General features: G+C 37.9%; 1 protein-coding gene across 1 annotated transcript in view; it reads left to right on the top strand.

Annotated features, from left to right (window-relative positions):
- The window catches only part of LOC122444281 (fibrous sheath-interacting protein 1-like), a 101,605-nt gene that overhangs the window by 85,852 nt on the left and 3,076 nt on the right, over positions 1-12,677 (top strand). The window contains exons 13-16 of the mRNA XM_043473012.1: positions 705-803; positions 2,922-3,046; positions 4,519-4,629; positions 12,186-12,344. Of these exons, the coding sequence (XP_043328947.1) occupies positions 705-803; positions 2,922-3,046; positions 4,519-4,629; positions 12,186-12,344 (494 nt within the window). The remainder of the gene's footprint in view (positions 1-704; positions 804-2,921; positions 3,047-4,518; positions 4,630-12,185; positions 12,345-12,677) is intronic.

The following is a 12,677-nucleotide window of genomic DNA, read 5'->3' as shown; positions in this document are numbered from 1 at the left end:
TTAATGTGATATTTTAGCACACCCTGGTGCATACTTCTTGCACAGAAGTTCTAGGGAAACTGTTGACTGGCTTTGATTTCTGTGTTTCAGTGGCTCATGTGTACAAAGATGATTGTCATGTCTATCTGAAAGTGATATTGTCTTAAGAAACGTGTAGAGGAAATTGAGGAATATTACAGAGAACATTATTAGGTCTTATCTGTTTTATAAAAACAACTGTCCACATAAATAATTCCTTATTTATTTTGTATGTATTGAACAAATGATTTTTTAAAAATTCATTTATTTTTAATTGAAAGGTAATTGCTTTACAATATTATGTTGGTTTCTGCCATATAATAGCATGAACCAGCCATAGGTATATATATATATGTTCCCTTCCTTTTGAACCTCCGTCTGACCTCCCACCCCATCCCACCCCTCTAGGTTGTTACAGAGCCCCAGTTTGAGTTCCCTGAGTCATATATCAAATTCCCACTGGCTATCTATTTTACATATGGTAGTGTATATGTTTCCATGCTAGTCTCTCCATTTGTCCCACCTTCTTCTCCCCCCAACCCCCTGTTGCCCCATGTCCATAAGTCTGTTCTCTATATCTGCATCTCCATTGCTGCCCTACAAATAGATTCATCAGTACCGTCTTTCTAGATTCCATATATATGTGTTAACATATGATACTGAAGAAATGATTTTTGAATCACTAGATCCTTCTTGTAACAAGCATGAAGATACCTTTTTCTCGGTGTTTCACACTCAAGTTCCACCAGAAGACTATGAAAATCATATACAGAATGTCAAACAAGGTATGTGATTTTATATATTGTCACAAGAAGATACTAGCTATATATACAAATATTCACAGATGAAATGATTTGATGTGATTTAATTCAGTGGTGAGGGGAAGTAGGTGAGGTTCTAGATGAAACAGGATTGGTCATGAGTTAATCATTATTGAAGTTAGTTGTTGAGGGTTCATTATAGTTTTCTTTCAGACATTTGAAATTTTGTGTAATAAACAGTTAAATCTGGCTGTTAGTAATGTAAATCTAGTTTAAGTGAAAAAGAAAATTTATGGAAAGAATCCTCCTGGTAGATAGCTTCTTTGATTCCTAAGATCATATCCTTTCACTAGTCATTGAGAGGGTGATTCAATTCCATAATCCTAGAGAAGAGACCAATTGATCTGTCTTGGGTTAGGTGCCCACCCTTTGTCCAGCCAATTCATCCAACCCAGCAAGAGTTGGGGTCACTACTGGGACATGGCAACCTCTACCTTGGATCACTCCCAGGATGGAGAGGAGAAGAGGACATTTCTAGGCAGATAGTTTCTACCAGACTATCTAAGATTTTTTCCTACAATGTATTAAAAGTGTAAGAAACTATTATAAATATAGACAAAGATGCATTTGGTTTATTTTAATGTGTTGTTTAAGAGAATATGAAACTTCAGCTGAATGAATAAACTTCAGATTTGAGTTTAAAAGACTATATACAACTTGGATTATGGGAAAAAGTTATGTATTTTATATCTAGGAAGGCCACTTACCAAAAAAATAACTCATACTTTCACTATTGGTGTTTGTAAGTTGCTCAGTAGTGTCCAACTCTATATGACCCCATGGACTGCCTCTAGGCTCCTCTGTCATTGTGGTTTTCCAGGCAAGAATACTGGAGTGGGTTGCCATTTCCTTCTCCAGGGGATCATCCTGATTCAGGGATCGAACCTAGGTCTCCCACATTGCAAGCAGATTCTTTACCATCTGAGACACCGGATTGATTAAAGAATGAAATCTCAGTTATAAAGCATAGGTTTTTTTTCCCCTAGAAATGTGTAACTTAAATTTGAGTAAAACTTTGTTTTTTTTTTTTTACTCAAATTTATTTTAGTCTGAACAGAAATTAAATCCAGAGATCTCACGCTTTTTCTTGGTTTTTCCAACTAGTGTTATCAAATTTATTCTTTAATTATTAAATTTGTACTGATTCTTTGATAATGAGCCAAAAAAACACCAGTTGACTAGCTCCCTTAATCCTTTTTATTGAGGTTACCTCTCTTATAAAACAAAGATAGCTTTTAAGTAAGCCTTGTCGGCATTGAGCTACTGGCTAGTGTTTTTTTTTCTGTTGAACTTTAATATGGCAGTTTATCCTGTTTTGTAAGGTGGACTCTATTTGTCATTTAGGAAGACTATTTTTATGCATATTTTTAGAGCTTTAATGAAGGATTCACATGGTCTTTTAAAAAATGCTTTAAATGTGACTACAGTGAAAGCAAGATATTTTATAAAGGGGATAAGAGGCCACAAGTATTTTTCTTGCTCTAGTCTTGAGTACTCAGGGTCTGGACAACTGACGTTGATACAAAGCTCTTCAAAGGTTGAGAAAAACTGACAAACTGAGATGGGCTTTACGGGTTTGTGCAGATAGGATGTGGGACATCCAGGACACTTGTGCCCCGACTTGGCTTAAAAAACAGGTTTGAACAAGAAGTTTATTGTTCTGAGAAGATAACAGCGAATCATTGAGTAGTAGGGAATGATTCTAGTCTTTAGAGTAAGTTTTACGTTATATAAATACTAAAATAAAATATATGTTAAAATTCTCATGACATCAGCAATTTCTCCTTCATGTATATCACTTGAAGTTCTTTTCATATCTCCCATGATTCCAAAGGAATCAACAGCAAGAAGTTTGATACATGATAATGAATAACAAAGTTTTATAAGAACTTCATTGCAAATTGTGGTAGCACATTTATCTTTTTAAGAATAAATGTTTGTGTGTCTTAAGTTTCTGATCTGAAATTTAGGACCTTTTCTATGTGTGTTTATTTCCTATATGTTTCAATATATGCTTAAGATAAATTCTGGCATAATGGACAATTATAATTCTGAAAAAATTTTGAACTTTTTTATTATTAGATTTTACCTATGATGTGGAAAGAAGTGAGTCAATGATCAAAGCAGAAAATAAACCTTTCTCAAATACAGAAAAGATTGAGCTCAGGGGTAAACACAGCCAGGATTTTATTAAGCGAAACATTGAGGTATGTACCTAGAAATTTAGAAGCCAGAATGTGGGACTCAAGTGAGTTGCAAAAATGGAGATAGCTATGTTCATTGTCTTTAAATTTTTTTTTGACTATGATACATGTATATGTAATTGAAGCAATGCATATAACTGTAAGAGAAATTTTTTGAACCAATGCTTAATTTCACTATTTTCTACTCTATCCTAGCCTATTCTATCTCATCCTACCCTCTTAAAAATTGCTAGCTGCAACTTAATAATTTGTTTCATTGCCCAGAAATGAATCTGGTTCCTGCAATTTGAAAGACATTTATTTAAATAATAGTTTTATACACTGTTTCCCAGATTTTGAATTGCATATTAGTAAAATTGGTTTTATTTAAAGTAATGAGACTGATTTTATAGTTGGTGCATTTAGAAATTTGAGTGGAAAATTCTCTTGGCAGAGGTGGAGAGGTCAACTGGTTGTCTGCCTACTGGCCCTGCCTTTTCTCTCCAACTCCAGCCCAGTTCCTGGAGCAGCCTGTTACTTGTCTCTTGCTTTGATTAGCTCACTGATATAGAGGCTTAACTTGGTTTTAAAAGCCGTGCAGTCTGACTTGGTTTGTCCTCAAGGCAGACTAGACTAACCAAGGGCACAGGGACTCCTGTATTTGACCAGAATGTGAAATAATTTATAGCAAGAAATGAAAGTATGGTGAACAGAAGGTTCATGGCAAGCCACCCAGGCAGTTAAGTCACTGGAAAGCTACATTGATAAGTGTGACGTTTTAAGAGGAGAGAGTTAAGTAATTCTTCATAGCTCAAGCCTGATGTTTTCCACAATTAGCATGTCTTTTCCAGGCAGACTGGATTCATGGGTCAGCCTGCCACTGCCAGGACTGGCCTCTGGGACTCTTGACTTTTATGTGCTCCGTGTTCCTATGATCTGAAAGAAACCTTTTCCAGCTTGCTCTTTTTGCATTGTCTCATTGTTTGTTGACTTAATGTATAAATTTCCAAGAGCAGTAGGGTTTTCTCCATATCCAAGTTCTTGCTGACACAGATAACAGCTCCACCATAGATTTTCCTTTTTCCTTTTATCAATAGTAACTGAATCTTATTTAAACCCCTGATGTGATAGTCTTTAAACTTAAAAGCAGTTTCATTTAGTGGATATATGTCACATAGAAAGTTGTAAGATTCCTCCCAAATGTCTCAGCAAGTATGTTGCATTTGATACATTTAATGTAAAGAGAGGTTTGCAAACTGCCCATGTTTTATTTTTTATATAAAGTGTTTGTTGAGATGGTTGAATATCTTTGTTTAGAGAATGGAGCTCTACCAAAATTTAGAATAAAATAAAATTACCCAGCAAATAAAAATGCCTAATATAACAAACTTTACCTTAGTGAATCTGTATTGTAGAAGCCTCAGATTCCATTTTAATTTTTCCTGAACTATGAGTTGCTTTGAGTATTTAATATTTTCTTTTGGTACATTCTATAGTTGGCCAAAAATTCGGGAAAACCAGTGGTTATGATTGACAGAGAAAAGGAAAAGCTGGTTGAACTTTTAAAGGACTTAGATGATACTGATTCAGGGCTGTCCAGTTCTGAGGTAAGTAAACTCTGATATTCTACAGGCTCCACACGTCTTAATTTTTATTTTTAAAATCATGTTGTTGATCAAATAGCAAAAATTGCAGTAATTTTTCAAATTATGAGGCAATATTTTTAACTTAAAAAATCCTGCTTTATGAATTTATTTTTATCAAAATTTTCCAATTTACCCTTGTTGATTCATTATTGACTCTCTTATGTCATTATAAGAGTGACCTACACATTGGCTTTCACAATAATACCCTCTGCCTGTGATGTGATGGGCTTGCTCATTGATGACATAGAGATATGTTTCTCTGGATCCTTTTATTTTGGACATTTCTTATTATCCCTAAACTGATTCCACATAATTTCAGTGTAATCTTTAGTAATCCTTAAGACCACCACCTTGCTCCTGTCCATGTAACGCTGGGCATTCAGTTCCCTGAAGAGTCTGGGGCAAGCACAGGCTGAGTCTGGGGAGTGAATCCAGGGTGTGAATGTGAGTGCTTATAGGGCCTGGGCAGGTCACATAAGTAGTGCAGGCTCAGCATTTGCTCTTGTTTGCATACTAAACTTCTAGTCCTATTCTTCCTTCCACAAAGAAACACATTGTCCTGTGTTCCTTGAAACTCTTAGCGCTGTCATCTAATTTTTATTCCCCTGTGTTTAACAGAGATGATAGGGCGACTGCTGCTGACACCCTGCAGCAGCCCTTTACCTAGCACATCTGTGCAACCATCCCCTGCCGTGACTCCTTCTCTGGAGAACTGTCCTGGGCCAAATGGGAGCTGACCAGTCCAGGACAGGATGACACTCGCCCCCCTCCCCCAACCCCTCCCAGTCCCTTTGTTTCCTCACCTTGAAATAGGATGAGCTGTGTGCTGTAGTTTGTCCTCCAGAGCTTCCTCAGGGGTCAGTCAGTCTTCAGCTGAGACAACATCCTTGTCTGGCTTTGCTCCCTTGTCCTAGCCTGCTTTCCTCACACCCCTAATCCTGAAAGCACTCTTCCACTAAGTCACTTAAATAGGAATCTCTGTCTAAGGTTCTGGGTCTAGGGAACCCAGCCTAAGACATGTAGTTTCAGAGGGCAGTTTTAGCTCTGGCTAAAAAGCAGTGCATGTACAGCAATATCTGGGCCAGTATGCCAGTCAGTGGCTGCTGCTGCATAGAAATCCCCGCCCAGGGCTGCCTAGATCCTCCAATTTGTCAAGAGAAGCTAGAAATTCAGATAAAAAAACAATTCTCTGCAATTCCCACTCCAAGAAAGGCTGATATATATTCCTCCAGGTTATGTATTCTCAACTGACACTGTGTTCCGGAGAAATGGAAAATGGAATCTACAGAGACTGGAGGTGGTTTAGGAGAGTGGTTGAGTGTGCTGGCTTTGACTGGAGGTGGTTTAGGAGAGTGGTTGAGTGCTGGCTTTGGCAGACTGGCTGGAAAGCAGGATCCGTCCCTTCCCAGTTCTGTCACTTTAGGAAGTTAGATCTTCTCAGCTTAGTTTCTCCTGGACAGAAAGCTAAAATGGTCTCACTGGACTAGGATCAGAGTGTTGGCAGTGGGCTGCTTTCCCTTCTATAGTTTCTTCAATAATTAATTTCTAAAATCTTACATCTTAACAAGGCAGGATCTTTGGTATGCTTTCATTTCCCTCTTCTCCCATTTCTTCTCCTCTAGAATGCATTGAAATCACTTGGAATTTTAGTTCCAGGATGTTATAAGTTTTTCTTTTAAAAATAATATGCTGCTTATATTTTAGGAATCTTTCTCAACAGTAGCCAAATTTTAAAACCACCTTATTACCTGTGTATTTAAACTTAACTAATTATTTATTGGGGTTTCTCTGATGGCTCAGTGGTAAAGAATCGGCTGCAATGCAGGAGATGTAGGAGTTGTGAATTCAGTCCCTGGGTCAGGAAGATCCCCTGGAGGAGGAAATGGCAACCCATTGCAATATTCTTGCCTGGAAAATCCCATGAACAGAGGAGCCTAGTGGGCTACAGTCCATGGGGTCAAAATCATTTTTCCTGAGTTATTTTTCTGGAATTAAAAGAATTCCCCTAAATATGATGGTGTGTAGATAATTTTTGAGTGTTTGCATATTCGAAAATTAATTCTTCTCTCACTTGAATGATGGCGTCAAATGGTAGCTTCAAATGGTAGCTCTAGATTTTCTGGAAGCTTGTTGGATTTTTCTCTTTATTTTTGAGTTCACCAATTTTATCAGAACTTATTTGTGTGCATCTTTAAAAACATTTTTGTTCTTGGATGACACCTTCTAGGTAGGTACTTTTTACCTGAAGATTCAATTTTTTCATCTGTTCAGAAAATTATCTTCTGTTATTTCTTCTCTTCTGTCATCTCTTTTTCTTTCCTTTTGGGCTTCCTATAAAGTGGGACATCAATTGGGAGTGGGATTAACTGCAAGTCACAGAAAACTTTATAGACCATGACTTAAATAAGAAACTTTTTTTTTTTTTTTTTCCTGTAACAAGAAATCCAAGTGTAAGTAGCTAGTGTCTTTTGATCTTCTTGACTCATGGTCTTATTGTGTTTTTGTTTTTCAGTGTGCAAGATGACTGCTATATCTAGATAATATGTAAATTTTCCAGGCAGTAAGAAGGGGGGAAAGGAAAGGGTAAAAGAGATACCTGTAAAACTTTGCCTTTTCATTTGGGAAGCTGTGATCTCCCCATGACTTCCACCTGCACCTCACTGGCTAAGCTAAGACTGCACGTAGTCATTCATTTCAAACAGCTGTTCAGTCAAGACAGAGGATTCAAGGATTTCACTGTTTTTTTTTTTTTTTTTTTAGCAGAGGAAGGCAAAGAAGGAGGAGATTGGAAAAGGGGACCAGGTCAGTCTATGTACCAAGCCCATACATGGGTATAGAATCTCCTGGATCTCTCCTCCAGGCCTTCAAGTATTTTTCATAGTCTTTATCCTTTTTGTCATTTTGCTCATCTACATTCATTTTACAGTTTTCCGAGTTGAGTTTCAAACAGCTCTATTCTGCTTACTTTGCTTGTGCAGCCCTCTTTTGAGATTGTTGCTATTTTTACAATTATTGTTTTTTAAACTAATATTTGCTGAAAGTTCTTTCTGCAAGTCCTCTGAGGAGAAGGCGTCCTTTTTTATTATTTGATGTGGGAGATAGACATTTTATATGGAGATTCTATGAAGCCAGATAGGTGGTGACACATGATGGAACAGAGATCAGAAGAGGAAGATGTGAATGTGGCAGGAAGGGACTGCCACTTTGAGGAAGGGACTGACCTATCTATTGTTTCCTGAAACTGTACCAGATTTCTTGCCATGCTTCAAATTTGCTGTATTCTTTCAAGTGTCTGTATGTCCTTTGGGAGTGCTCTGCCCCTTCACCTCTGACAAATCCAACATAAAGAGGATGACTAACATGATAATTATGTTTGAATTCCTCGGAACTCATGCCTGCCGGTTGTTGCTTATAGTGGCATGTTTCATTGCATGGATGTAATGTTCTCTTCAGTTTGTCTAGGATACTTTGAATTTGTTAAAGATTTTCCCCTCTGTTGGGAGCTCACAACTACTAATGACTTTCCCCAAAGCCGGAAGCCTCTGCCATCACCCTTCCCAGAAAAATGGGTTTTGTATCAGATCTTAAATTCCTCACATCTGAATCAATATTAGGCGGGTGAATCTGATTGTAGACCCTCATTACTGGCCTGAATCCTAGCTGTAAAGCAGGTGGTGAAGAGCATTTTCTCGGTTCTGTCTTAGGGAGGTGAGATTCCTACATGTTGCAAGTATAGGCAGAAATATGTACATCACCTACTACATGTTACACACCTGTATGCAGGTCAAGAAACAACAGTTAGAACCAGATGTGGAACTATGGACTGGTTCCACATTGGGAAAGGAGTACATCAAGGCTGTATATCGTCACCCTGCTTATTTAACTTGTTTGCAGAGTACATCATTCGAAATGCTGGGCTGGATGAAGCACAAGCTAGAATCAAGATTGCCAGGAGAAATATCAATAACCACAGATACCCAGATGATACCACCCTTAAGGCAGAAAGCAAAGAGGAACTAAAGAGTCTCTTGATGAAGGTGAAAGAGGAGAGTGAAAAAGCTGGCTTAAGACTCAGTATTCAAAAAATGAAGATCATGGCATCCAGTCCCATCACTTCATGGCAAATAGATGGGGAAACAATGGAAACAGTGACAAACTTTATTTTCTTGGGCTCTAAAATCACTGTGGACGGTGACTGCAGCCATCAAATTAAAAGGTGCTTGCTCCTTGAAAGAAAAACTATGACCAACCTAGACAGCGAATTAAAAAAGCAGAGACATTACTTTGCTGACAAAGGTCCATCTAGTCAAAGTTATGGTTTTTCCAGTAGTCATGTACAGATGTGAGTACTGGACGATAAAAAAGGCTGAGTGCTGAAGAATTGATGTTTTTGAACTGTGGTGCTGGAGAAGACTCTTGAGGGCCCCTTGGGCAGTACAGAGGTCAAACCAGTCAATCTCGAAGGAAATCAACTGAATGTTCATTGGAAGGACTGATGCTGAAGCTGAAGCTGCAATACTTTGGTCAGCTAATGAGAAGAGCTGACTCATTAGAAAAGACCCTGATGCTGGGAAAGATTGAAGGCAGGAGTAGAAGGGGATGACAGAGGATGCAATGGCTGGAGGGCATCACTAACTCAATGCACATAGCTTTGATCAAACTTTGGGAGATGGTGAAGGACAGGGAAGCCTGGCGTGCTGCAGTCCATGGGGTTGCAAAGAGTCAGACATGAGTGAGCAACTGAACAACAACACACAATTTCCTTCTGTAACAGTATAAAACATGAAACATTTAAATTTCTGCTGCACTTAGTTTTTTACTTCCAGTGTCATTTAAAAAGAGTTCCATTCAAACAAGAATTTAAAATTTATTAACCAATATTTAATCATTTATTCCATAGGTTTTTTTTTTTTGGTCAGATTCTTATTTCTCTTTTAGGTCATACAATATTTATATCACTTTTACTTAGGAAAAAAGATCAGAATTTATTTGTGACTAGTTAGATATGTTTTTATAATTATGTGTAATTTTCATATGCCAACTTGCAAGTGTATTTTAAATGTTTGTTGCTATAGTATATCTTATATGGATATAGTATAATCTCACTTTCTCCCTATTTTCAGACTTTTTGCAATTATCCTTTATTATAAGTAACATGGCAAAAAATTCAGTGTTCTGGGTTGCAAGAAATGGAGGCAAATTTTGGGTAAAAAAGGGAGAAAATGAATTTTTGGGGAGACTTGGGTAGCTCAAAGGCACAGTGGAAAGTTTGAAGGACCAAGTTTGTAAACCAGGCAGAAATCAAGGTAGCCAGAAAAATGGCCCTGGAAACTCCTCAGAAGCAGGCTGGTTCAGGGTTGCACTGCAGCCACCAGACGCCAGACAGCCAGGCTAACGGTCACTGCTGCCGCCTTCACTGCTCCCAACACTGGATCCTCACTGCTGCTGCTGTCACCATTAATCTCTTCCCCACCTTCCTGGCATCTTTGAATCTCTCTCTCCCTCAAGAGTCTTAAGTCCAGGCAGGGTGTTTACTTCCAGCTGACTGAATCTAGTTCATTCGCTGGCCTTCTTGATGCCAGTGGGTAGGGAGGAGCAGTGTCTGGTGGGGACCTGTTCCCTAGAGAGGCTTACGCAATATTAGTGTCACTGAAGCAGGAAGGGAGATAGGATGCTGGGGCCAGGGAGAGACAAATGTTAAGTCTTTCTGCATAAGTTTTTGCATGTACTTTTTCTGGTTACCACTTAGGGATTGATCCCTGGTATTAGAGTCGTGAAACTAAAGGACATGAAATTCTTAGGTTTCCTTGCCCTCCATCTGCCCCTTTATTCTTAGTGGTCTTCTGTCTTCATGCTTCTCTTTGTGACCTCACCCATTCCCATGCTCTGAGGGTTTGAACCACTATAGAATTATGGGTGAGTCCAAAATACTTATTTTCCAAGGCTCTATCTTGAACTTCCTATAAACATATTTAACTACCTGACATAATCTGTGGATATCCTAGGGATATCTGTGAATATTGAAAGGCCCCAGACAGAATTCATTATCATCATTTGCCTCCTCAAACCTACTGTGTGTCTGGTATTCCTTATTTTGATCCATATGACCACTATCCCCCTAGTTGATAAAAATCAGAAATTTGGTTTTTATGCCTGATTTGTACTCCTCCCTCATTCTTCCATCAAATTATCTCCAGATTCTGTACATTCTGCTTCCTAAGTATCTCTGGAATTGGTTCTGTGTTCTGCATTCCTAGGAAACATTCCAAGTTCAGACACTCATCACTTTTCTTTTAGATTATGGCTTTTGCTTCTTACCTGGATTTTCTGTCTCCCATCTCACCTTCACTAGCTCCAGTTTTAAAGTGCACAGCTGATTGTGTTGTTTCTCTCAGATGTTACTAAGATTGATTATTTCCTTTAGGAAGCCTTCTCCAAACACTTTTTCTCCTTGCTCTTTCCTATTCAGAGAGGCTAGTTGACCCTCCCTGATCCCCATGGAGTCCTGGGTTTACCAATACTTTTCACATCTTGTTAAAATCTTTGCTGTCAAGGGACTGAGAACTCCTAAAGGCAGGAATGTGTGAGATTCATATTGAATCACTAGTGCCCAGTATAAGGCCTCCCCGCAGTAGGGGATTTTTAAAAAAATTTTATTTATTTTTTAATTGAAGGATAATTACTTTACAGAATTTTGTTATTTGCTGCCAAACATCAACATGAATCAGCCACAGGTATACCCATGACTAGTAGGGGATTTTTGAATGCAATATTATGAATGGCTTTTAACCTGTGAAGAAACAAAAATTGAGATTGACACATACACACTGCTGATAGTATGTATAAAATAGATAGCTAATGAGAACATACCATATAGCACAAGGAACTCTACTTAATGCTCTGTTGTGAACTGAATGGGAAGGAAATCCAAAGGATTTCATGCATAACATGATATGCATAACATACATGCATAACATGTACGTATATTCATTTTGCTGTACAGTAGAAACCAATACAACATCATAAAGCAACTATATTCTGATAAAAATTAATTTACAAAACTAAAAATAAAAAAGAGAAACTAATGTTGGTTGAATGGCCAGTTGTGATCTTGAAACCCAAACAACCGAGTTTATAGACTCAATTACTTTTCAGGGACAAATTTTGAAAATAACATGTCCACTATAGTGTAAACATGATTTCTTCCTATTCAACAAACCACTTTTCCAGAGTGGAGAAATATGGATGTTATGAGACTCAGACGGTGAGTCTGAGAGATTTTATTCCATAGTGGGAAAACCCTGCAAAATGTAAGAATATACTTTATGCAGAGTAGGCAGATATTGAAACCTTAAACTGTTTAATTCTTTTCTTGTACTATCCCAAGTTAATTCTGTTTTTTTTTAATTTTAAATTTTTATTTGTTTTTGTGAGGAGCATTGATGTGACAGTTTGAAAGGTATATTTTGGGGAAAATGTAGTGTGAGAATGACCTGGTGACCCTTGTTTCCTTTTAGGGAGATCAGTGTGGCTGGCTAGTCCCGGGAGAAGGATACACACTTGCAGTCACCCAGCATCAGCAGCTTGCTGAAATTGATACAAAACTCCAAGAACTGTCTGCCACCTACCCAACAATTTTCAGCTCTTCTCCAGGACCAGAACATCAGATTGATGAGGTATATTTGATACAAGAGCCTATAGATTTCAGGTTTATATGTACCTATGCTAGTTCACATCATTTGACAATCTTCTTGTTAACTAAAGAGATTTCTTCCCAATTGCTTTTCCCATGACTGTAATTGTAGTGATAGTGATTTCCACAGCAGTGTGTATTTTCCCTGGCTGACTTTCTGTTCATTATTCTTTCAGTTGATAATATGCTAGGATGGGGTTACTGAGAAAATATTTATTGTAATATCTTTATGACTTAAGCTAATTCTTGATCATGAACAGAGGAGAGGAGAGGGAAGAGAATCAACACAGCACTCATTCCTTTGAGAGCTTTATTT

Source organism: Cervus canadensis, chromosome 6 (genome assembly GCF_019320065.1).
Source record: "Cervus canadensis isolate Bull #8, Minnesota chromosome 6, ASM1932006v1, whole genome shotgun sequence".
Taxonomy (NCBI): domain Eukaryota; kingdom Metazoa; phylum Chordata; class Mammalia; order Artiodactyla; family Cervidae; genus Cervus; species Cervus canadensis.
This window is presented reverse-complemented; position numbering and strand designations above follow the sequence as displayed.